The following is a 27,333-nucleotide window of genomic DNA, read 5'->3' on the forward strand; positions in this document are numbered from 1 at the left end:
CAATAACCATCATTATGTTTGCACATCAAGAAATCAATTAGCAGTCTAAAATAGTGCATGCTACCAATCACACGTTCAACGTGAATCCTGACGTGGGCAATTGTCCTTGTGGTTTCCAAGACAACAGGAGCTAACTGGGCCTTTCTACGAATGGAGGCTGGGATTTTTGCTTGAGCCATTATGCAACCTAAAGTGGCCTGAATGTAAAAGCCACGATCTGCAAGAACTAGATCACCAGGAAGTATGTGTCCAAAAAGGCATAATTTTCTGTTATGTCACTTACTTTTCCTCCCCATGTATTTGAAATGTAAGGCACTATGCCCTGTGGTGTAATACCAATCAAGAATAGGCGCTTTCCGACTGCATAGTTCTAGGAACTAAGTTCCTGAAACCATCACTTTCTGTTTGCATTTTAAATGATGTTGTGAATACCAACAAACATTGGTCCGACGCCGATGTGGTGTCCATGTCAAAAATGGTCACAGTAGGACGGCCCGAATTTGTAAAAAAATAATATAACAGAAATTCCATTCAGTGGTCCCTCACACTCTCTATTGGACACTTTTATAGAGAAACCTTACATATACAAGCGTGTGTACACACACAGGTGCTCACATGGTGCTCTCAAAAGTATGGGCTTGGGCATTTTCAACACATGTCTTAAGGCTGTCGTTGCCACTAAATGCACTATGATTTATTATCATGTGATTGTTTAGTTGAACAATGTTGATTGTATATTTCTTCAAGTTGACGCAGTAATAGCTTGCTCCTGTTGTATTGTTGTCCCCGCTCACTTTCCCTCATCTCATTTGCCTCACTGCTGCTGCTGCTTTCCTCATTCTCTGAAATTAGAATGGCACTGTTAGAATAATTTTAAAATAAAATAAATTCAAATGTCTAATATTTCAAAAGATTTGTACCACAGTTTACTTGAGTACAATATGTGTGGTTACTGGTCAGTGGATCAACATGCAGTGGTTCTGCTGTAATTCACTGCGGGATGCTTCCTCCTCCTTGGTTCAGGGCGATGAACAAACACAACATCAGCCCTGAGTCTCACCTTGCCTTGCCTAGTCTTAGTAAACTGTCCCTCCTCAAAATGTGCATGTAGAGTGGTGTATTAGTTTATTTCCTGCCACATTTAACAGTTTAATTGCAGCCTTGTGCAGTTGAGAGCAGAACATGTAGAGCCTTGATAGAAAACATTTGAGAGTGCATGTTAAACTCACTGCACACAGCTTTTTGTTATTGTGATCTCTGGTCATGGTGAGGTTGCTCCTGCTGACTTGAGCCAACCATTTTCTTCTTCTCTCTGCATCTTTGGGGAAGCCATAATTCCGATTCCTCCCTCAGACCGATTGCTATATGCAGCGCAGCCAACCATGGTAAGATAATCAACCTATAAAGGGATTATTAAAATACTATTTTTGTACATATAGAAATACTAAACTAAACCAAAAATATAGAGATGTAAAATTACATTTCAAAACTTTATCCAACCCTAAAATTAGTCATTTCAAATTTTAACCCACGGACACATTTTATTTAGATAATCAAAAAGTTATTCAAAAGAGTTTCATTAGGTCTTGAGTACATTGCTCAGATTTATTGATTCAGCTTATTTGTGCACATGTAATGACTAAACATAATGTTGGTAAAATGCTTTATTAAAAATGCTATTATACATTTTGTACAAGGTTGGTGTTCATTTTTTCTCAAATAACACTTTTTATCTACTGTGATGAACCATACAGTTTTATTGAAATTTTCTTTTAAATTAGTTGCTATAGAAGCCAGATAAACTGGGTTATAAATGCATGTACTGTCTTCACATAAAAATATAAAGTAATGATTGTAATGATGTATTCTACTCAACATAATAGGTCATCATTCAAAGCATAAACAGCTACATATTTTCTTCAAGGTAAGCTGGAGCAGAATTCTAGCTTTCAATAACACTTTAAAATGAATGTTACAACTCGAGTTTAGGGCTTCTTGTAGGACTTTAAGTTATTAAATATGCTTATATTAGAGCAGTGTGTTGCATTATTACATCAAATTTATTGCTATAATGTATTATAGTAATGTATGTGGTCTAAATGTGTTCTACAGTGTGTTAGGACTGTCGTGTCCCTGTAATGTAGAACAGTCACGGGTGTTTGTCTTCCTACAAGTGCTCGGAAAAATATAAACAGGCTACTTTGTGAAGGAGTTAGGACATAATACATAATATAATATATAATATTATTCAATAATTACCACGAATCGCCAAGGGAAATTTGATTATAATAAATTTTTGGGATTAGTACCACCATACGCCGTTCAAACTGACTTACGGCGCTGTGATGTTTGGGAGCTCCGTGAACCACGTGGCCGCGAGTCGGCGAGTTCAAGGAGTGTCGTAACTCTCTACTGTTCTGACAGAACCCTGCCCTCCTCTCCCAATGATTGGACAGGAATTCGAGAAACGTGATTGGTAGCTAAGACTCGTGCTCTCATTAGTTCCACCCAAGTTCCTCCCACTGACGCTAGAATCGAGACAAAAAGATTTGTAACACTGTAGATTTGAGGTTTGTACCTGTAGAATGAAATGTGTGTTTTGAGAGTTTTGATTTCAAACTTGTACAAAGATTTTTTATTATTTTGGAAGTCTGCTAGTTACAAAACGAAAGTTTCACGTTTCTGAATGAATGTTTGATGTTACAAAATGAGTAGTAAATGTACAAAATAAAAGTTTGATTTTACAAAATAAAAAATACATGTACAAAATACAACGTTCCTGTTACAAAACAAGAAATACAAGTACGAATTGAGAAGTACAAGTTAGAAAACTAAAGTTACAAGTTACGAATCCAAAGTTACAAGTTATGAATCCAAAGTTACATGTGATGACACATGTTCGAAGTTACAAAACTTGGTACAAGTTACGCTGAATATTGTCCCAATCCTAGCTCCATACTACTACACATACTTACAACACACCCCATTTTCTTTTGTACACTTACACCCTCACACCACTCATTGGATCTTTTTGAGTCAAAATCCCTCTTCCTCCCTGTACCTCATGAAGACCATATTTTTGTACCACTTTCTAAATTGGGTCATACTTGGACATTGCTTTAAATCACTATTTAATCCATTCCATAATTTTACCCCACATATAGAGATGCACTGACTTTTTACTGTTGTTCGCACAGACGGGCATTTTAAATTCCATTCCTCTCTCAAATTATATTGTTTATCTCTATATAAGAAATACTTTTGTGTATTACCAGGGAGTAGTTTGTCATTAGCTTTATATATTATTTGTAATGTCAAGAATTGAACAACGTCAGTAGCTGGATACTCGTTTCAGACGAGTATCCGGTACGGATAAAGCATTTTTGTCGAATACGAGCATGAAACGAGTAAAACTCGTAAATATCTGTGATCGTGCTGAAGGAAAATCCTCATTGGGTAACTGACTGTCTTCACGCTCTGTGATTGGCCAGTAACATAGAGCGCCCGCCCCTCCCTTGTTAATAATACTTACTGCTAAATGAACACAAGAGAACATATAATCATTGGTAATGTGTGTGATGAGAATCTGACTCTGCAGTTCATTAGACACTCCAGATGTTCCTGTTATCTGCTGCTCACCCCTCCTCTTGGGTGTTTTTCTGCACACAGCGTGAATAGGTTCCTGTTCTCTGTTGAGATAGTAGCCATCCTGTTTAACCATATCTCAAGGCTGCAAGTCTGCTGTTTAGAGAATTGTTCAAACTTAACCTCGTACACACATGTGACCCCTCCCTGCTTGAGTGAATAAATCTAGCCGTCTCAAACTGAGAAATCAGAACACTTCTAGCAGCTGCTGGAGCAAGTCGGGGTCCTTGCATGAGAGTTGTGTGTTCTCCCTCTGCAGCGGTGAAACTTATTTTGACTGGTTTTTTGATTCCAACATCAACTCAGAAGCAGACATGTTTTTCTCCAATCGCTCCGAACCTGTCTTGGTCTTTCAGGACCAACACCCTACACACAAAGCTGCAGCCGGCCGGGAGCTCAGTCCGTTCGGTTCATCCACGCACACACACAGACAGTAACGGATCTCGCTGTGATTTCTTCACGTTGCTCACGTTTCTTCAGTTTTCCCTAGGTTTTCTTCAGCTCGCCTCTTTTTTGGTTGAATATTTAAAGTTACTTTTTTCGTATCTAATCCCGTACCGTTCTAATTTGTTAATTAAAATGTTATGATCAATTGTGTCAAAGGTCTTCTGAAGATCCAAAAAAATTCCCACAGCAAAATGTTTACGATCTATTGCATTTGTGATTTCCTCAACTGTGTCCATTAATGCTAATGAAGTTGATCTATTAGATCTAAAGCCATACTGACTATCTGATAATATCATACATTTATCCAAAAATAAATCCAATCTTTTACCAAACAATTTTTCTAGTATTTTTGAGAATTGTGATAGTAATGAAACAGGCCTGTAATTAGTGAAGCTATGTTTATCTCCAGTCTTGAACAGTGGCACCACTTTAGCTATTTTCATCTGGTTTGGAAATGTTCCAGTAAGAAATGATAAATTACAAATATAAGTAAGTGGTTTTACAATACCCCCAATAACATTTTTCATTGTTTCGCTATCGATATCATTATAATCAGTTGATATTTTACTTTCGCATTTATTTACTAAATTTATGATCTCCATTTCTTCCACTGCTGTGAGGAACATAGAACAGGGATTTTGCTCGATCAAATTATTAGTACTGTTGTCCATTGACAAAGTATCCGGTATTTGTTTTGCCACGTTCGACCCAATATTAACAAAAAAGTTATTAAATCCCCATATTTTCTATCTTACTATTATTATCAAATAATACTCTGGGTGATTAGGCTGTCTTGACTGATTTTTTTAAATAATATTGTTTAGTGTGTCCCATATTCTTTTTATATTGTTTTTATATATAACTATCCTTTTACTATAGTATTCCTTCCTACTTTTTCTAATAATATTTCTTAACTTATTTTTTTATTTTTTATATTTAGATTCTGCCTCTTCTGTTCTTTGCTTTAAGAAATCTTTATACAATTTATTTTTCTTTTTACAAGCGTTCTTTAGTCCTTTACTCATCCATGGTTGATCTATTTGTTTTTGCTTTACATTCATCAGAATAACTGGACAGTTCTGATTATAAATTGTATTAAATATTGTTAAAAATGTATCATATGCCTTGTCAACTTCAGTTTCTCTACACGCTGTTCCAGTTTTGTGCCCCCAAATCCTCCCTCAGAGCTCTAATCGCTTCCTGTGACTTTATCCTTTTATGAATTAAAATTTTCTTTTGCTGATATCTCTGATAGTTATCCTCAGAAACTACAAAGATTGGCAGGTGGTCAATGATATCACTAATTAAAAATCCACTTCTTGCATTGTTTTCAATATCATTGGTAAATGTATTATCAATTAAAGTAGCACAGTGTGTCTCAATTCTGGCATGTTATGTAATTTTAGGATATAAGCTCATGCTGTACATTGTGCTAATAAATTCTTCTGTCATGTTATGTTTCTTTGGGTTGAGCAGGTTGATATTGAAATCCCCACAAATATAAACAACTTTTTGATTAATTTTTGAAAAAGCCTCTTCCAACCAATCCTTAAAAATGACTATATTAGAGCCTGGGGATCTATAAACACAACTAATTAGTATATTTTTCTTTTTTTCCTTAATAATTTCAATTGTTAAACATTAAACATTCAAAATTATTATCAATCACAGTTGTTATGGTATCAATAACTTTGAAATCCAGACAGGTTCCATCCCGACTCCAGACAGAGGATGCTGTTGTTGTGTCCTTGAGCAAGGCACTTGCCTGCTGGTGGTGGTCAGAGGGAGTCTGTAATCAGCAGCCACGCCTCTGTCAGAGCGCCTCAGGGCAGCTGTAGCTACATGTGTGAATGACTGTGTTGTGAAGCGCCTTGGGGGTTGTAGAACCGTACAAGTTTACCATTTTTCTTTTGTAGATATTCACAGGAAAGCACAACATGTGGAATGTTCCGTGGTGTCTTTAAACTTCAGCTCCGCTGTAGTTCAGTCGTCTCTGGACTTGATGACCCTGACCCGGTTTGCAGGTTTGAAGACCTTCACATGGAGCTTATACGATGGTGGCATGTCTGTGCTTCACAGTGCTGGAGTCAGAGGCAGTGCTGATGGTGTTACTGTCCATGTTTTCTGTCTGGATCTTCATAACACGTCCGATCTTCTGAAAATCAAAGGTAAAACATTCTTGGCCACGTGTTCCACATGCGGAGTAGAGTTCCTAACTCCCTAATCTGAGACAGGTGGATTAACACTTTAGTCAGATTGGAACATAACCAGGGGCATGTTAGAAGAATGAAAACCCAAACCTCTAAAGAGAAGAAGCACAATCCCAAACCAGGTTATGGAAATATTTCCAATTTCCATTTTAATAAGATTTTTTTTACATTACTGTCTACTTGTACTTTATTTAAAATGTTAGGTTTTCTTTAAACTTGTGCACATTTTTTGCAGCATATCTGTCTTAATCCCACTTCATGCATTTGGATGTAAGCTGATGGTGTGGTGCAATCCAGCGTCTCAGACATACCGTCAAGTTGTTTTGGACACTTAGGAAAAGATTTGGAGTTACTCCTGTGGACAAAGGACAAAGACACAAAACCAAGACTGCATTAGTTATGTGGTGTGTTTGTGTGTGTGTGTGTGTGTGGGGGGGGGGGGGGGGGGGGGGCTCATGTAATTCATATTCATGTGTTAATAGTGTAGCATGTTTAGTAAACATAATGAGACATAATAGACGAAAGTGTCTGCTGCAGTCAGGGCGGACAGAATAGAATTGAGTTTTTTAATCCCACAGTGGGGAAATTCCCTATAGCAGCACAAACATTTAAGGAGAAGGAAGAAGAAAAATAACAAGATTACAGGTAAACATTTCTCATTATGTTGTCTAAACATGCCACACACAAAGGCAGTAAGCTATTATTGTAACCAATCTAAAATCAACAAAAAGGAAACTCGTGTTTCCAGAACTATGCAGAACAAGGGACACAGACATACTAATGTCCATCCGGTAATGCACAATTATTGAACACGTGCTGAATATTGCATTGATGGATGCATGAACAGATGGATGGATGACGGATGGATGATAGATGGATACAGGGGCGGACTGGGACAATAACTCAGGCCGGGAATTTTGAAACCATCCCAGGCCATCACCGATTTACACTAAACACTAAAAGTGAGTCAGACTGGGCGTCTCCTGATGTAAACGTGTGAAACAACTATGTTAAAGCTCCACATGTGTCCTGATTCTTTCCTCTAAAACACAAATATCTGTGTTCAGCTGCTATAATCTGTACTTATGTTGCATAAACTGAAATTATATTGAATTCTGTTAAACCAGCCTCCTGCACATTAGATGAGATTGACCAGACACCATCATCACCTGAACCTGGTACCAGACTGTCTGGGTCAGCAGAATCACACCACAAGCAGAGCATACTGTACAAAAGTGTGTGTGTGTGTGTGTGGGGGGGGGGGGGGGGGGTCTCTCCCTTTTGCTGAATGACTGCATCATTAGTGTCATTTAGGTTTACAACTTAGTAGACACAAATTAAATGAACAGCCTCAACAACAGCAGAAGCCTTTTGCAGATGCACACATCTCTGACTAACATGACTTTATATACAGTAAATCCTCTAATACAGGCCCGGGCCTGTATTTGACTGAAGCTCATCAAGCTCCAGGCTTTTATTGGAAGGAGGACCAGAATTAGAGGCAGGCCTCAATTTCTATTTGAGCAAAATGGTTCGCTGGAGTTTTTGACAATTAAAATTGCATCCACATTTTCGAAGTTAAATAAATTTCTTTTAACAACGGTAGTTTCTGCCCTCTCCCCCTGCGCAGTGGCCGCAAACTCACTGCAGCCACTCGGAGTTCCTACTGCTCTAAACATTTAAATAATTATTTCATTATCTGTTCCTCACTTCTGATTACCTTCAGTGGTGTCTGTTTGTTGCTACCACCAGGTACAAAAACTAACTTGTTTTTATTTGACTATTTTTCTGTCCTGTCTGTTTATAATCTTCCTGCATCTCCTCTCAATCCTAAAGAAAAACTGCTACCTGGGTTCATATATATTCACCTTATGAGTTACCGTTGTACTGCAGTTCTAAAAGATCTACCGACCGCAAAAACAGCGGAGTGCTCGCTGCTTGCCGGCTGCATCAGTGATCGGTGAGTCACCGGAGGACAAGGTGATATGCCCCGCTCCACAGCAGTGAAACGCATCAGGCGCAAATAAAAGACAGAAAACATTAAAGGAAATTAGCTGACATGAACGATTGCATGTTAAATTAGTTTTTGAGGTGGCGACACCTGATTTGATAATGTTACTGTGGCCGAGCTCAGGGCGCAGATCTACCGACCGCAAAAACAGCAGAGTGCTCGCTGCTTGGCGGCCGCATCAGTGATCGGTGCGTCACCGGAGGACAAGGTGATGCGCCCCACTCCACAGCAGCGAAAAGCTTCAGGCGCAAATAAAAGACAGAAAACATTAAAGGAAATGAGCCGACATGAACGATGCGCAGGAGCTTGTCACCTGCTGACAGCAGGCTGCTGTCTTTTCCGAGGGCTGCATCTTGCCGGTCATTATCACGTGACAGCAACTAGTCGATGACAGGCATGCAAAGTCACTATAGTGAAGTCGACTAGTTCATACAACCCCTGCTACTGCTCCCCAGTGTTCTGCAGCATAATCAGCACGTTCTCTTTGAACTTGATATCAAATTTTCACCTCCTCTTCATCTCCGCACGGTTAAAGTTACCTTCGCGGTCCATCACTGGCAAATCAAAAGTGAGATGGATGACACAACCGCCCCCCGTACTTGCTTGTTACCACATTCCACCTGGCCACAATAAAATACCGGCCACTATTCACCTCCGCCGACTCCGACATCGGCCAAAATATGATACCCGGCAGTTAATTAAATACAGGCCAATATTAGAGGATTTACTCTATATATATATATATACTTTCACTGGACAGACACACTCAGGCCAGTATATATATGGATGTTTCCCTCATATTATTTATATAAACACCAATAATAACACTAGGGGATTGTCTGCGTAAACCTAAACAGGTCCAACCCGGTCTTACTGTGAGACCGGGTTGACGGGTCACGCTTGTGCGTAATCATAGGCGCTTTCTGAGCTGAAGAGATTCTGGGCTTCTCCTCAGACGGCTCCTGGATGTGTCGCCATATTGGAGACAGGAACAAGCACTATTCAGCCAAAGTTTCATGCTCAGGGAACATTTTCTAAGTGACAAGTCTCTCTGAGAGACAGGGTTTGGAAAACACTCGCTTCAGTGGGAGGAATCTTCCCGCATGCGCTCTGGTTCTGCGATGCGCTCCAAGCCAATCTCCACAACTTCAGCTCGCTTTGCACATATGCGCTGACAGCGAGCTGCGCTGAGCAGCTCAGATGTTCAGATGGGAATCTTTTCTTGGGTGATTTAGCTACATCTGCGATGTGTGTAACGAATAAAATGTCAGTTCGTCTGCATGCGTCGGGGTAATTCTTTCTATTCTTTCGCTGTCAAAACAAACCGTCAAATACGGGAACTATCCGGTCAACACAACACAAGCCCTGCTTTTGACTGTTTTGTTTTCTTGTGAAAATTGTTGGAAAGAGATATAATTTAACTTGATTAACACCAGAGCCAGTGCGCCGTTATCTCTGTGACGGTAAACGAGGGAAAAATAAATTGATCGGATCCTGCACGTCTTTTAACACATTGGTCAGGATTGACGCACTTTGTTTTCATTTAGTTGGTTAAAAAAAAGTCGGGCTCAGGCTCGGGTCGGGCCAGAGAATCCTGAAAACCTTTTCGGACCGGGTTGGGCTGGGGCTCCACCCCCTCGGGCCGGGCCGGACACGGGCTCAGATTCTAGGCCCATGCAGGGCTCTAGAACAGATAGTTGAATAATGCATGATGGGTGAATGAACAGATGGATGGATTGATGGTTGGATGGAGGGATGAGGGAATGGATGGATGGTTTTATAATGAATGAAAAACTAAAGTGCTTCTCATGGGCACAACATCAGCACTAGGGAAGGCCACAGATAAAGGCCAATAGGAAAATACTTTCACAGGCCTAGATCTGATGAAGAGCCTCGGTGTTGTAACGTTTTGTGCGTGGTTACTTTTAATAAATTGTTGATAGAATGTAAAGGTATTCAATAAAATTTAATATCCCATTAAAATATGGATTATCAATATTATTGACCCTTTATTATTCCATTGATGATGAAACTAGGTAATTTGGGTACGCCAGGGAAACAACAAACACTTCATAATTATTTGACACAGAGACAAAAATGTAGTTTATAGACTCAATGTAATACTATATTTCTATAATCAATAATGACAGAATAATAATGATGATGAATGATGATTGAAACAAGATAAATGAGACAATAAATGAAATGATGGAATGTGAGCTTAGATGTTAGGTTAACATACCCTGATTAAGTGTCTTAGAAACTTGTGATGTCTGTTTGGTTTAACAAACTACCAGTCATTAATAAAACCATCCCACGCCAGTGTGCAGGAGCTACGAACCCTTGTGGTGACGGCTCCCAGTGATCCAGGGGTCGGAGAAGTCGGTACGGACAGACTACTGATGGAATTGACTTCTGTGGTATTCAAAGCTCCTAGTTCCACCTTGAGCGGGCTGAGCAGATAGCAGAACTAATGAATTGAGGAAGTGATATCTCTTTTATAAAACTGGTTGTTAACTAATTTTGGCAAATCAAATTTAACAAGTTAAATATGGGTGTTTACCAAGAATCTCAGACACCACTCCTTCCCCTTCCTTCCCACTAAGAAGAGGCCCATTCCACTTAATGTGAAGTCAATCTGTTAAACAGTCTTTCTCAATACAGTAACAATATACAATACAATATGTGACTATCCTAATAACAAATCATTATCAAATTCAACAAGTAGACTCGTTTGGTGTATTTAAGATCTGAAAGAAAGCATTATTTCCAGAATAAACAATTATGTTGATTCATTCATTACTGTGAAGCGGTCAGGCATTATTAGAAAACTTTAGACAAACAGAGTATGATTGTAAATAACTTGTAAAGTTAGAAAGTCCTTTTATAAAACAAAATAAGAGTTATTTTGTTACAAGAGTAAAGTCTCGTCTCCTGCGGGAAGACCTTGGGAGTTACAGCCCCGGTAAGTCAGAAGATAAATGCTTTCTCCTGGTCATGGTGTCATGGGTTACACACTAATTAAGCAGGCCTTGTCCACGTTGCAGTTATTCTGGACAGCACCCTGTCCTACCATTCTCACTTCTGTCACTCACTCAACTTACTACCATTTGCCAAATATTAACCACCTACATCCATCTCTTTCTAATCACACCACCACCATTTTAGTCAACAGCTTGGTCACTTCTTGGAATTATTGTAACTCACTCCTGTTTGGTCTTCCACAGAAGTCTCTGCTTAAACTCCCAACTCGTCCAAAACTCCGCTGCTCGTATCATCACTAAAACACCCTCTACTGGTCACATCATCCCCGTTATCCAGTAGCTTCATCGGCTACCAGTTAAATTCTGGGTTGAGAACAAAATCTTTGTCCTCACATATAAAGTCTGATCCTAACCCTCATGCATCCGATCCACGATAATGTATTTACTAATGTCTTTATATATTTCATTCATTCTCCACCACCTCTTCATGCGGTCGCCACCTCTAAACCCGCGTTTCCTGTCATTTCCGTCCATGTTTGCTCCATTTTTTGTACTCTTTCAGTCACGGTGAACAAATGTTCATATCTTCGAACTTTTTCCATTCAATCTGTTCTGGGTCCTTCCTTAAATATTTTTTTACTTTTTAACGGGCCACTGGCGGTGCTGGTGACAAATTTACATGAAGCTGCACCCTAACCAATCACAAGCTTGCGGTCTCCGTCACCCAGTAGAGGCAGCTAGAGCATCCGCTTAGGATGCCTCCTGGACGCCTACCTGGTGAAATTTTCCAACCGGGAAGAGGCATAAAGGCAGACCCAGGACACGGTGGAGGGACTATGTCTCTCGGCTGGCCAGGGAACACCTTGGGATTCCCCTGGAAGAACTGGCCCAAGTGGCTGGGGGGAGGGAAGTCTGGGCCTCTCAACTTAGGCTGCTGCCCCCGTGACCAGACTCCGGATAAGCAGAAAAAATGGATGGATGGTATATCCTACTGGTATTGTGCTTGCTTGAATGTTTCATTTCCTTTTACTGTACAGCAGTGGTCCTCAACAAGTTCAATATGTCCCCCCCTCCCGGGACGATGGGCAAGAGAGGTGTGCTGTCACATAGAGAGCTGGTGTAATGAACAGCCAGCAGCAACGTGAGGGCATTAAAGACCCCCCCCCCACACACACACACACACACACACACACACACACACCCCACCCCCACCCTCCCCCGTCGCACAGCCGAGCTGGAGGGGAAGGGACAGGTGCTGTCCTTCTTTATATTGTAAGCTTGTGTGTTATGTGCACCACAGCCAGCGATCCAAACAGCAGCAGCACAACCCCCCGGTCCGACATTCATCCAAAAGCACCCCTTTCCCGCTGGGGCCGTTATAAATGAGGACCCTGCTGTACAGTGACCTTTAGTTTTTAGAAAGACACTTCCAATCAAATGTATTAAGATTATTATCATGAATAGATGTGTGAACAGATGGATGGATGACTACAGTACAGATGGAACTAAAACTGGTGTAACATACTGGTGTGATCTTCTGGCACATACGACGGGTTGACATGGCCGTTTCTCTGTTCATCTGCTCTGGGACTAGACTGGCTCTCGGTCGTGACTCTCCTGTTGAAGAAATATAAGAAAACAAAATGTTACAGCATGGAGAAACTTTTGTCTTTTAATGTGAAAGCAAGCTGAGTGGCTTCTTACTTCATTTCATTTTGGTAAATTGGCACTAAGGATGAATAAAAATACAAATTAGTTTAGAATATCATGTCAAGAAGCAATGAACCTCTATAAAAGGACCTTTAATCTAAATATTGCTGTGACATTATACAGTCAAGTGTCATCTAGGATTACCAATATGAGGGCCTTACTTTTTTCTTTTCTGCGTCTGTAACAGAAGATGATTCCAACGACAAACAAAACCAGCAGAGCACAACCTCCAAATGACACGACCACAGCTATCAGCACCGTCCAATCAGTGGGCTTGGGAGCTGTTACAGGAAGAAAGTTCTGATTATTACATTAAACACTCATAAGGAGCTGTCCTGTTTGTGCTTTGGTTTTTGACTTCATTAAAGACGCGTGGATCCATGGCAAAAGAGGAAAACAAATGGAAATAATAACAATAAAGATATCCCGAGTAACAACTTTACATTTAAAAGCCAATGATTCCACAGCTAGGGTCAGTCAGAGATCCATTATATCATTTGTAGAGTCCTTTACCCTTCACAAAGAGCTGCACATGAGATTGCCCAAAGTTGGCCTGACGTGGGTACACCAACACTAGCAAACATCTGGCTGGCACTGCTCCATCTCTGCATGTTGAGCAGCAGCCTCATTCCATTGTTACTCAAGAGTTTCTGATGCTTTCTCTGAGCATCCTCTAGAAATGGCCAGTGCAACTTAGAGTGCAATAAGCTTTACAGAGTCCCATCTTTACTGGAGAACTCCACATACCAACTTTATGTCTCAGTATCTTAGATTTTAAAACTAATTTTATATTTGCGATCTCATTCTTTCAGTCACTACCCTAAGCTCATGACCATAGGTGAGGGTAGGAACGTAGATCGACTGGTAAATCGAGAGCGTTGCCTTCCGGCTCAGCTCTCTCTTCACCATGACAACGCCCGCATCACTGCAGATGCAGCACCAATCCGCTTATTGATCTCCTGCTCCAGCTTTCCCTGACTCGTGAACAAGACCCTGATATACTTAAACTTTTCCACTTGGGGCAGGACCTCGTCCCTGACCCGGGGAAGGCATTCTACTCTTTTCTCTACCGCCAAGGTTTCACTGAGCCAGACTGCACGACATGTCGCTCCAGCTGGACACACAATGGCAGGAGTGCTCCTCCCGAAGCATACATCACTAAACAGATGGCTAACCAAAACAAAGCTGAAAACGTTTTATAAAGCACAGTCAGCACTTATTTTTAAAGTCAGCTCTTGACCCAGCTAATCTTCCTCAAAGAGGAAGGATCATTTTCAAAACCCTCGCTTTGGCCTCAGACTCCGACTGCGACTCTCCTTTTCCCATCTTCCAGCTAAACAGCCAATCCGTCTGATGGACATTCTTCTCCTCCTCCTTTATACATAAAAACCTGCTAAAGTAAAGAGAGGTAGCAATCTGTCACAGATCGCTCTGCAACAAAATGCTACTGAATCCATTCTTATCAGTTGAAAATGTGAGATTTCCACCAACAGCGAAGTGTTTGTTTCTCATCTCCTCTCACACATCACAGAATCATGGTTTTCACATTTCAGTCGACGGTCTATAAAAGGTAGTTTAATTATTTTAGTATAGCTCCTGTTTAAATTAGGCTATTAACAAAAAAATGATGTGTAGTTTATAATCTGCATTTTAAACATTAGTTGGAACCAAAACTCAGAGAGGCGGAGTTTTGCTGCTGCTGCGTCCCAAAGGTGTATTTTCATTGATCGATTGCAGACAGGAGTCGTAGGTTTTCACCACCAGCAGAGTCTGCCAATCCAGTGGAACTGCCCCCGATGTCCACATATTGTGGTGCTGTGCTGGTTGGAGTCGCACCAACCAACACAGCACCACAACATCCAGAGCCTTAAGGAACTTTGGGTGGATCTCCTTGCCACCGAGAAGTTGTTTGACCACCTCAGTGACTTCACCACCACCTCACCCAGTCCAACTCAAAGTTCCCTAGGGACGTGGACGGGTCGGAGGTGGGAAATGAAGCTCGTAGAGCGCCATGTTCTCTCCAATTTTCTACAGTTTTGTTTTAAAGCTCGTAAATGAGAATTAAACCAGGGAACCAACTTCCTGTCCCTAATTACCTTCTTTTTTAAAGGGGCAACATTATCTAATGCCACACGTAAAGAAGAAGTAACATTATGAACTAAGGCATCAATTTGTGAAGGGCTAGAAATGAAAATATTGCCCTCTGATATGTTCCTCTGAGATGCTGAAGACCGTGAAGATGGAACAGTTGATTTAAAAGATGCAACAACGTTGTCAGATAGAAACAGACTATAGTGAAATTTACTTTCATGTCTCGAGAACTCAGTTATAAAAAACTCAAAGGTTATCAGAAAGTGCTCCGAGAGGACTGGATTATGTGGAAATATTGTTTTTTCCTCACACTCTATGCCATAAGTCAGCACAAGGTCCAATGTAGGATGGCAGGAGTGGGTGGATCTATGTATTCTTTGGGTAAAACCAATTGAGTCTAAGATATTACTTAAAGCTACTTTGAGGTTATCACTTTCAATGTCCACATGAATGTTAAAACCCCCACTACAATCACCTTATCAGTATTTAGCACCAAATCAGAAAAGAAATCAGAGATCTGATCCAAAAACTCAGAATAAGGGCCTGGTGGACGATATAAAACTACAAACAAGAGTGCTTTTACAGTTTTGCAATCTGGATTAGGAAAATTTAAGCCTGATTCATGCTTCTCCGTCAGCTCCACAAGGGACAGACACGCATGGATTGACAGAATCATTTTGCTCTCATACTTCTCCGTCTCCTAGAGAGTGTTGCAAAGCAATTCCCCGGCAGGACAACAGAGGGCAGAGCGCTTTTCTGTGGTATCCTGTCATGTATCGGTCCAAGATAATGTGTTTATATTGTGTTTTTTGTATATAAGAGACTTTTTAACACAGACAATTTTGTCTCTCATTCTTTTCCACCTTGTCATGTGCTCGCCACCTCTAAATCCACATTTCCTGTCATTTCCGTCCACAAATAAAACGCTTGCTGCGCATCTTTTCACTCCTCCAGTCACAGTGGAATTAAACGTTCATATTTTTAGAGTTTTTTCGCGAGGTATTCTTCAAGCTTCTCCATGTCTGCCGCTAGTTATCCTCGGCTCTCTTTATGTTTTTGAGGGCGCAATGGAGGCGGTGTAGACAACAGCAGTGTCCTGACCAATCACAAGCTTGCGTTGTCCGTCTCGACTGACGGATGTTTAGAAAAGAGCCCGACTCCGTCCGTCCTTGCAGAGCCCTCCAGTAGGCCCGCATGGACGTTGCGTGTCTCCGCACTGACGCAGACGGAGAAGCATGAATCAGGCGTAAGAATAAGATGTTCAAAAGAACTGTAACTATTAATTGGTAAGGGATTGATTATTAGGTCTGAATGAAAAATTGTTGCTACTCCTCCTCCTAGCCCTGTACTTCGAGCAATATGATGATTTAAATAATTAGAAGGAGTGGACTCATTTAAACTAACATAGTCTTCTTGCTGCAACCAGGATTCTGTGAGAGAGAGCAAAGAGATCTGATTATCACAGATCAAGTCATTAACTAACAAAGTCCAGAATGAGCCATTTCAGGGCTCTGTCACTTTAAGGAAACAAGCTGTTGCTGGCCATGCCCACCTATTCCCTGATTGGCTGCTGTGGGGTGAGGAGCTCAGATATCTGAGAGGAGCTGGGAGTAGAGTTGCTGCTCCTCCAGCCTGAACAGATGGTGGTAGTGGTCCCCATTTGTAACATCACAAATAGGGAATTTTTGATATAGCTTGTTTTAAGCAAATAATTCTTAAACAAAACACTGGCAGAATACAGAAGAACAAGTTTTTTAACATTTGGAGTGTTTATAGACAGTAGAGACCCACATGGCAGCACAGAAGGTGGTCCCCGATAAGAACAGGACCAGGTAGACAGTTTAGGTAAATACCAGATTCCAGTCCTCCCTACTGCTGCTGGTACTGAATATCAGACTCAACACCATGATGGGAGCACATCCTCAACATCTCAACTAAGCTCATTCTTCTGTTGGAGATCGTCATGACCCAGATGATGAACAGGCTCTCAGACTGCAGGTGGCTCGTGATTTCCATTGAAACTCAGTCTTCTGAGTTGGCCGCCCACACCCCAGATGAGTTAGATTGTTGTTAATATAAATTGAACTAGATGAGTGGTGGTGGAGTACACACTGGGCAGCATACAGACAGACAACCATTAGCACCAGTTCATTAGGATTAGAAATTAGTGTTGAATACTATAATGAATAAATAGACTATTATCCAGAAACTAACACAAATATGCATACTTTTGGGTGGTAAAAATAGCCAAACACATGTTGTTGAACACTTTCTCACCAATCTGCATGAAGACAAAGCTGGATTTGGGGGTTTTTAGAGCTGGAAGGGTGGCGATGCATTCAACTTGAGTGTTGCTGACTGCCTGGATTTTGAGCGTACTGGTGGAGGTAAAGACCTCTCCCTCAGCTGTGCTGCTGGTGTTGTAGAGGCTGCTGTTCACAGCATGATCGTTTTGGCTCCAGCTGACAGAAGGTACCGGGAACCAGGAGGTTGTTACACACTGGAACTCCACCAGCTGGTCCTGGATCGCTGTCACATTCCCACCTGGAATGCTGACTGTTCCGCTCTCTGACAAGTTCAACACAAATAGGGTTAAACTCAGAGACATTAGTATAGTTTCTATAACCGACAATAACATTGTCTGTATATCATTTTTAAAATCAAGGGGGTGCTTCTGTTAGGTGACTCCTAAAATGACTTTGAGTACTTATTTCAAATTTCTGTCACGGTCTGCCCCTGCCTCCCTGATTGTGTCTCTCTCCTGCCCTGATTAGCTAGGTTGCTACCTCCGTTAGCTTAGCTCCCACCTCCGCGTTAGCTTTGGGTTAGCCAGGGTTAGCTTCAGGTTAGCTTGTATCTAGTTCGACAAGGTGTCGTCAGTTGATACCAGCCTTACAGCCCCACCCTCAGCTCCTCCTCTCTTCCCTTTTGTGGAATTGTCTGGGCTTGACGGAACCTGTGACACGGTCAAAATGGCGGTGGTGGCCACCTCCCATTTGGCCTCAAAAACGTGATATTGGAGCCTATGGAAAGGAGATGTCCAGTATATTTATGTCGATGGTGACGACTAAGAGTGGGTGGGGCTATCAAACAATTCAGAATCTGAGTTTATGTCGACTCATTAACTTTTCCTACTGCCAAACAAAGACGTGCATCAAGTTGCTCTGGTAACAACTTTATTTGTGTATTCATCAAGCGTTACACACCCCAGCCCAATGTTTTTTCTCTACCAGGGCACAGCGATCGCTGTCATCATCTGGGTAATTCAATATTTATTCTTCCCAACATCATCCGGCCAGACGCGGGGGCGTTTTGGTTTGTAAACGGGAACGCTCCCTTCTTTTTACTCACTCCTGAAATGTTACTTCACCGCCGATATTTCAAAATAAGATATTTTCTCTGCTCATCTATCTGTCCAACAAAAATGTATTGTATAGGTGTGGCAACTTTTATTTTGCTGTGGCAGTGCAATATGTTCAATTAGTGTAGACTTTTATTTTGACGAACTTGTAAGGGAAAATAAGGTATTTTGATGCCCATTCTGATTGGTTAGAGAAAAGCTACAGTAACCCCCATTAGGGGGGGGGTTCTGCTTGGGCTACGAAAATGCCCCTCGGATAGCTGGACCCAGCTCATTTTTCCGCATAACCCCTGTAATGCTTTCATGGACCACTAGGGGTCGGCGGACCCCTGGTTGGGGATCACTGTCCTACACCAATCTCCTGCGTTACGCCCTGAACACACCAGCTGCGAAGCGCAGTGAAGTGAATCACTCACAAAATTTGCGCTTTGCCCACTCCTCCTCTGTTCACATCAGGCAAGAATTTCCGAGAGCGCTTCTGCTCACACCTACTGTTTTCCAATCCCCCACCTCACCCCGTGCCCTTGCTGTGCGCGCATGTGTGTGTGTGTGTGTGTGTGTGTGTGTGTGTGTGTGTGTGTGTGTGTGTGTGTGTGTGTGTGTGTGTGTGTGTTACCAGTTTACCTGCTTGTTGATATCAGAAACTGCTGAAGAACTGCTCCATTTTATTTTGCCTGGCAGAACTCTCTGGGCACTCAGCACCCCTAAACCTCTGATGCTAGAATCACCCCTGGTGGAAATGCCTTGGAACCGGACCAAACTGTGCTACACTGAGTAGGTACTAACAAAGGACTAATTGTGCCTATTAGTTAGTGAGTATGTGACTCAGATCAGAAAGAAACCTAAGAACAAATCCAAGTAAAAATGGGAGTAGGAATGAACACACATGCGAAACGTCCCTGAACAGGGACAGGTGGTGTTGAGCTCACCTTGTACATGCAGCTGTGCTGTCTGAGGCTTGTAGGGTCCCTGTACGTTGCAGGTGACTGGACCAGCCTGGTCACGTGTGACGTTATGCATGGTGAAGTCAACACAGTTCGGGCCCTCAGTAGAGCAGATCCTGGCAGAATACAGGTCCGATGATGGGATGACTTCAGCGGGAGCACGGACTGTAAGGACCTGAGTCTCCTTGACGAACCATGTCATGATCACCCAAGACCCCTGAACCATGGCTCTGAATCCAACATCTGAGTCTCGAAGCACATATGAGTTCATCGGTTCCAGCTTAAGCTCCTGTGTGACAGCTGGACAGAACAGAAACCATCTCTACAGGCAGAAGAATATGATCAGGCATCTTTTCTTTATTAACTGGTATTCAACCCCAACTGTGGATGCTGGTCATCCAGCTGGCTGGGTCAAGCCCAGTGGGTAATGTGCCAGTGTTCTCCTCTGTTGCTGTCTATTTTATGTGTTTTTCCTTTAATGAGAGCCTGACTGCTACTGTGCTGCAAATCCTGCTTCCCCATGTGGACAATAAAGTTTACTACTTTGAATAAAATAACACTATAATCTGTATTTTATTATTTAGGTGTTGAAAAAGAACAAACGGAGCAGTGGCGGCTCCAGAAATTTTTTTCTGCAGGTGCTATGAAGGAGCTAGCCTTTTTGTTGAGGGTGCAATGAAGGAAGTGGTCATGCTTACCTATTGTTCTCTAAAACACCTTCAACACTAGCAGATACACATGCATGCACACAACCTCAACAACACCTGAAACAATCATTAATATACATCATAAACATATGAACAATCACTGACTTTTCCATGAAATCATAAACACATACAGCCACACAGAAAACCATCTATAGTGTTGCAAGTTTAGCTAATGTTAGTGTTAGCATTTCCAGCGGCAAAACCCTCGACTGCTGCAGCAGTTGAGGGTTGACTCCCTTCATCCAGATCCATAGGTTTTTGTGGGTCTGAGATCACTTCCAAAGATTCATTCATTTCTGACTGAACCTGTGGAAATTTGGGCAACAAAAACCGATCAATTTTACCACTAGCTCTACCTTTCACTCGTTCGCAGGTGGAAAATGAGGTCAAAAGTTAACATCAATTTCCTGTTTTGGAACATCACCTCTCTGGCGGGGAAGGAGCAGGAGCTTGTGACAGAGGTTGAGAGGTACCGGCTAGATATAGTTGGACTCACCTAGACACATAGCATTGGCTCTGGAACCCAAGTCCTTGAGAGGGGTTGGACACTCTCCTTTGCTGGAGTTGCTCCGGGTGAGAGACGGAGGGCTGGGGTTGGCTTTTTGTTAGCCCCAAGACTCTCTGCCTGTGTGTTGGGGTTTAACCCGGGGGACGAGAGGGTAGCTTCCCTGCACCTTTGGGTTGGGGAACAGGTCCTGACTGTTGTTTGTGCTTATGGGCCAAATATCAGTTCAGAGTACCCACCCTTTTTGGAGTCCCTGGGACGAGTGCTAGATAGTGCTCCATCAGGGGACTCCATTGTCCTGCTGGGGGAATTCAATGCTCACGTGGGCAATGACAGCTTGACCTGGAGGGGTGTGACTGGGAGGAAAGGCCCGCCTGATCTGAACTTGAGTGGTGCTTCGTTATTGGACTTCTGTGCAAGCCGCAGTTTGGCCATAACGAACACCATGTTCGAACATAAGGATGCCCATCGGTACACTTGGTACCAGGGCAGCCTAGGTCACAGGTCGATGATAGACTTTGTAGTCGTATCATCTGACCTGCGGCCGTCTGTTTTGGACACGAGTGAAAAGAGGAGCGGAACTGTCAACTGATCACCACCTGGTGGTGAGTTGGATCAGATTGCAGGGTAAGATGCCGCGTAGACCTGGCAGACCCAAACGCATAGTAGGGTCTGCTGGGAACGCCTGGCAGAAGAACCTGTCAAGACGGTCTTCAACTCCTACCTCTGGCAGAGCTTTGACTGCGTCCCGAGAGCAGTGGGGGACATTGACTCCGAGTGGGCCTTGTTCCACTCTGCGATTGTTGAGGCGGCTGTTGCTAGCTGTGGTTGCAAGGTGGCCGGTGCCAGTCATAGTGACAACCCCCGTACCTGCTGGTGGACACCAGGGGTTCGAGGAGCCGTCAGGCTGAAGAAGGAGGCCTACAGGGCATGGCTGGTCTATGGGTCTCCGGAGGCAGCAGACAGGTACCGGATAGCCAAGCGGGGTGCAGCAGTGGCAGTTGCCGAGGCAAAATCTTGGGCATGGGAGGAGTTTGGTGAGGCCATGGAGAAAGACTATCGATCAGCGCCGAAGAGGTTCTGGCAAACTGTCCGGCGTTTCTGGAAAGGAAGAAGGCAACTCACTCACACTGTTTACAGTGGGGATGGGGAGCTGCTGACGTCACCTGGGACTATTGTCGGGCGGTGGAAGGAATACTTTGAGGAGCTCCTCAATCCCACCTACGCGCATTTCGAGGAGGAATCAGAGCCGGGAGACCTGGGGATGGACTGTCCAACCTCGGGGGTAGAAGTTGCTGAGGTAGTCAAACAACTACACAGTGGCGGAGCCCCGGGGGCGGATGAGATTCTTCCTGGGTATCTCAAGGCTATGGATGTTGTAGGGCTGTCATGGTTGACACGTCTCTGCAACATTGCGTGGTCATCGGGGGCAGTTCCTGTGGAGTGGCAGACTGGGGTGGTGGTGGTCCCCATCTTTAAGAAGGGTGACCTGAGGGTGTGTTCCAACTATAGGGGGATCACACTCCTCAGCCTCCCTGGAAAGGTCTACTCCTAGATACTGGAGAGGAGGGTCCGATCGATAGTTGAATCTCAGATTGAGGAGAAGCAATGTGGTTTTTGTCCTGACCCTTGAACTGTGGACCAGCTCTATACCCTTGCAAGGGTGATGGAGGGGGCATGGGAGTTTGCCCAACCAATCCACATGTGTTTTGTGGATATGGAGAAGGCTTATGACCGTGTCCCCAGAGGCACCCTGTGGGGGACGCTCCAGGAGTATGGGGTGGGTGGCGTTCTGTTAAGGGCCATCCAGTCCCTTTGACAGAGGAGCGTGAGTTTGGTCCGCATAGCCGGTAGTAAGTCAAACCTGTTCCCGGTGAGGGTTGGACTCCACCAGGGCTGCCCTTTGTCACCGGTTCTGTTCATTACCTTTATGAACAGAATTTCTAGGTGTAGCCGTGGTGTGGAGTGTGTCGAGTTCGGTGGCAGGAGAATCTCATCTCTGCTTTTTGCGGATGATGTGGTCCTCCTAGCTTCATCCAGCTCTGACCTTCAGCTCTTGCTGGGTAGGTTCGTGGCCGAGTGTGAAGCGGCTGGGATGAGGATCAGCACCTCCAAATCTGAGACCATGGTTCTCGACCTGAAAAGGGTAGCTTGCAAACTCCGGGTCGGGAGAAAGGTCCTACCTCAAGTGGAGGAGTTTAAGTATCTCGGGGTCTTGTTCACGAGTGAGGGTAGGAGGGATCGGGAGATCAACACGTGGATTGGTTCAGTGTCTGATGAGGTTTATAAATAAACAACTCTAGTTATAAACCACAAATTCTGTTGCAACCCAGACTTCACAATTTCTCTCAGATACAAAGAAAGGTTGCTACAACATCTAGCTTCCATCACAACACCTCACATCCACCACACCATATCTCATTATTCATATCTTGTCATGTATCATTAGTTTAGGAAAAACAATTAAATTCATTTTATGATTGTAAACTTGTAGGTTAAAAGGAATCATTTTATGAGACCAACTAAAAGTAATTGTATTCAGAGAGTAAAAGTCTCGTCTTCTACATGGGACCTTGGTTGTGCAGCTCAGATAAGGGTCAGGAAAAGGACTTTATTATGGCTTGCCTTCTTGGTAACAAGGTCATAGAGCAGTGTGTTTTCTGGTTTGGTGACCAGACAGTTAAGATGTGTCACACAATATTCCAGGAAGATGAAACAACCTGGACACTTCCGTGTGATGACCTCTGAACCTTACAGTGGCAAAAGGAAACCAAATTGTTGACCTTTGGTATGCTACACTGTGATATCTCCTGGGGTGATATTTCACCCTGAAAATGGATCATTGGGCACTGAAATGGTTGCACCAAATGAAAGACTCTAACATGCCCATTGCAAGACGGTATCTTTCATGGCAGTCTTTTGATTGTATGGTACACTTGGGCAGCAGTAGCTCAAGAGGTTGAGCGGGTTGTCCGATAATCGGAAGGTTGCAGGTTTGATCCCAACTCTGGACAGAGAATACTGCTGTTGTGTCCTTGAGCAAGACACTTAACCCACCTTGCCTGCTGGTAATGGTCAGAGGGACCAGTGGCACCTGTGCTCGGCAGCCTCGTCTCTGTCCGTGCGCCCCAGGGCAGCTGTGGCTACAGTGTAGTGAATGTGTGTGTGAAGGGGTGAGTGATACACTGTAGTGTACATTGCAATTTATTTAACTTACATTAAATAAATGCAACACAGTTTGGACGTTAGGTTAATCGCGTCCTGTTATATTTTACAACAGAAGCTTTGTACGTTAGCCGTATGGAGGTGGGGGGGGGACTTTTGTAAAAAGTGTGCACCTGCAGATACCGGAAAATAAAGCTGAGTTAGAAAAGCCAACTCCAAGTCCAACCTTTTACACTCTGTGTGAAACATCTCTCCAGCCGTCTTTAGAAGGGATTCGTCACTAAATCAAACATCAGATGTGTTCATGACCTAAAACATGCAGGAAACCTGCTAGAAGCAGACTGCAGCACCAAGTATGTTAGCTAAACAGCGGCCCACAACTCTGAAGTTGCAAGTGTGACATTCTGGCTACAGAGGGGGCGGGGTCTGAGTGACTTTTCATTAACCCTAAAGGGTCATTTTATCACAAAATGGCACAAGAAAAGGATTTAAAAATATGAAAAAGTATCTCTTTAAATAACTTCTAACTATCCAACATAAAACAGAGAAACAAAACTAAATTTAAATCACAAAAATTTACTCTGAGTCAAATATTTTTAGACACAATTATTTACGGGAACAGAAAAGCTATGATAATCATACAATTAAATTTGTAGAGCCTGCTTGAAAATAGACTTAATGCTTTCTATATTCCACACTCTTCCTTTGAATTGCAATATCAGAAAAATTAGTCCAAATCTGGCTGCATTTCCTGCTTTAATATATATATGTATATGTATGTAAAATAACTAACTTTTCCTTTTAAAGTAAAATGGGCCGTAAATTGTTTTATCATGTCTAATAAATATTTATATCTTATGTGTTTGACTCATGATTTGCATTTTTGTCTCAGCATACACTGTTTGATAAAGAACTATAGAATGAAATAATTTTGCTGCTGGATAAAGTCATAGTCATAACTAATTGAAGATTTGTTTTGACAGAAAATATCAAACAGGAAGTATAAAGATCCCAGCACTCAGAGGCCTGAATAAAGACCGAAGGTTTGCTGTGATTGCTCCACTGGAGACCAAAAAACGACTAGTCTAATCTGGATTATGGAGACCTTTTGTACATGAATGCCTCAGCACAGTGTCTTGGTAAGACTGATGTGGTGCATCATGCCTCGCTGAGGTTTATCACTAACTGTAGACCACTGACCCATCATGGTGAGTTGTGTTCTCCAGTGGGATGGCCTTCTTTGTCCACCAGGAGGTTGGAACATTGGTACACCTTCATTTATAAGGCCATGCTTGGATTACTACCCACCTACATCTGTAACTTAAGCCTAGTCCACACGTAGCCGGGTTTTTTGTTAAACGAATATCCGCCCCTCCAAAAACTTGCATCCACACCACCTCGTTTTATAAAGAAACTCTGTCCACACGTACCCGGATAAATACGTTGTTAAGGACATGCCAGACCTGTAGGCGGCAGTACTTCCCCCATTCTTAACCTCGTCCTTCGTCTGTGGTCTTCCGCAAGGAGCAGTAATTCCGCTTGCAAAAACAAACAAGCAAAAAGCGCTTGGACAATTGATAAAGCGAGCGCAGCTCTGAGGGCATCCATGCTGTCGGCTAGTGTAAACACAGGTCACACACGTGATGTCAGCATTTTTTGTCGCGGAAAGTGACGTTGCGGACCTTAAAACTCCGGTTTTGTCTGTCCACACGCAGACACCCAAAACGGAGAAAACGCGGATCTTCACTTTGGCCGGAGTTTTTAAAAAGATCCGTTTTCGTGTGAAAAAACTCCGTTTTCGTGTGGATGACAGGCCAAAACGTAGAAAAATATCTACTTTTTGGCAGATCCCCGGCTACGTGTGGACAGGGCCTTAATCTCACAGAGAAGTGTAACTTCTCACAGTCTGCGTACAAACGATCAGCTGATACTTTGTGTTCTGTTTGCTCGCACTCATCTGGGCTAAAGGGCTTTCGTTCTCTCTGCTCCTTCTGCATGGACCAGGCTGCAGGAAAACTGGAAATTAACCCAGTTTATCTCCTTGAATACATTTAAAACCAGACCTACTAACCCTAACCCTAACCCTTGAGACGGATTCCCTGTGTTGTAACTGCCTTCTGTAACAGTATATAAAATGTCTGTGTAACTGTAACTTTGTAACTGTAACTTTTTCTGCCTCTTGGCCAGGACTCCCTTGGAAATGAGGTGTTTAATCTCAGTGGGACCTTCCTGGCTAAATAAAGACTAAATAAATAAATAAATAAATAGTGAATCAGTCAACTGATCAGATTCGATCTGGCTGAAGGAAAATTCAGGAATTTAACTGAGAGAATCAGTGAAACTAAAAAGTACATTCTGTCATAAAATCAGCATATATTCATGTTGTAGTGGGAATCAAAAACAAAACTTCCATATTTCCACCCTTTTACCTGGTTTTGCACCAGCTATCAACCCAAATCAGACAAACATAAACTGATGTTACTCATGTCATCTTTATATGTTTGTTAAACGTAACGTTTACCGAATTAAGCACAGAACACACACGCATAAATAAATACTGACCTCCGTATGGGCGGGTCCAGATGATGAAAAGGCTGAGCAGGAAATTCCAGCAAACATCCATGTTAGTGTCGCTAACCTGACTGATACAAGACATTTATACAACAATAAATTAATACTCCTGTAAATATGTTCAAATAAAACATCATTTGTTCATATTTTTAAAAAATGCTCGTGAAGAAGGAAGTTACATCACAGGTCTAAGATCTCAGACACAAAAACCACTGATTATTTATTCTCTCTGAATCTAAATGAAACTTGTTTTCTGATCCATCCACAGCTGGAAGGACTTACTGGGGCAGCTGATGACTCGGTGGTGGACCACGGCTTCACTTCCTGGATCAGCAGGTGAGACTCAACCTGTGAGAGGGAAACTGACACAGAGAGCAAAGTTCAACCTATTCAGCCTTATCTCCCTGTCACCTAGCAACAACACCTCCAGCTGCAGACAGGACACAAAGGTGGGGCAGCGAGATTTGGTCGGATTTTATTAATGAAACTGTTTCATAACACAAACCCTCATTAGTATAGAAAACCTGAAAGGGAAGTAAAAGGTATTTTTATTTATTTTTTTATTTATTTATGTTTCTTTTATTCTCCATATTTGTCTTCATGAATTCAGGAAACCTATAATTTATTTATTTAGTCAGTTATTTAGTCATATTAGTTTATTTATTTAATTTGCTTTTGTAATTTTAAATAATTAATCTGTTATTGATATTTTTGTTGTTTTTGTCACAGACCTGGTTGCTATGGTGATCCCAGAGTTAACTATTTGAATTCCTAGAATCAGATCCAACATTGTTGAGTTGGATCTGATTTTGTAAAGTGAAGAGACTCCAGATGTTTCTGACACTGGGTCCTCCAGTTCTACGAGCTGACCACTAGGGGTCAGTGTAGGATGTCTCTATCAATCAAGGTTTTATTTAAAAACGCCTTCCACAACCCTCTACAGAAGCTCAAAGTGCTGGCCACAGCACATAAATATAAATAA

General features: G+C 42.5%; 1 protein-coding gene across 2 annotated transcripts; it reads right to left on the reverse strand.

The window, feature by feature from the left end:
• Positions 1-2,617: 2,617 nt before the first annotated feature.
• On the reverse strand, positions 2,618-26,739 carry igsf5a (immunoglobulin superfamily, member 5a). 2 transcript variants are annotated; one of them, XM_015960181.3, is made up of 9 exons: positions 26,634-26,739; positions 26,343-26,422; positions 19,389-19,703; positions 17,376-17,666; positions 13,169-13,288; positions 13,002-13,026; positions 12,823-12,914; positions 6,614-6,657; positions 2,618-6,247 (listed from the first exon to the last, which is right to left on the reverse strand). In XM_015960181.3, exons 2-9 carry the CDS (start codon positions 26,401-26,403, stop codon positions 6,140-6,142), a joined length of 1,056 nt encoding a protein of 351 aa, XP_015815667.1. In that variant the 5' UTR covers positions 26,404-26,422; positions 26,634-26,739; the 3' UTR covers positions 2,618-6,139. The 2 variants fall into 2 exon arrangements, with proteins under 2 accessions (XP_015815667.1, XP_054586405.1); XM_054730430.2 differs by lacking the exons at positions 2,618-6,247; positions 6,614-6,657 and adding an exon at positions 7,578-10,766.
• Positions 26,740-27,333: the final 594 nt, after the last annotated feature.

The sequence above is a fragment of the Nothobranchius furzeri genome, chromosome 10 (assembly GCF_043380555.1).
Source record: "Nothobranchius furzeri strain GRZ-AD chromosome 10, NfurGRZ-RIMD1, whole genome shotgun sequence".
Lineage (NCBI taxonomy): Eukaryota > Metazoa > Chordata > Actinopteri > Cyprinodontiformes > Nothobranchiidae > Nothobranchius > Nothobranchius furzeri.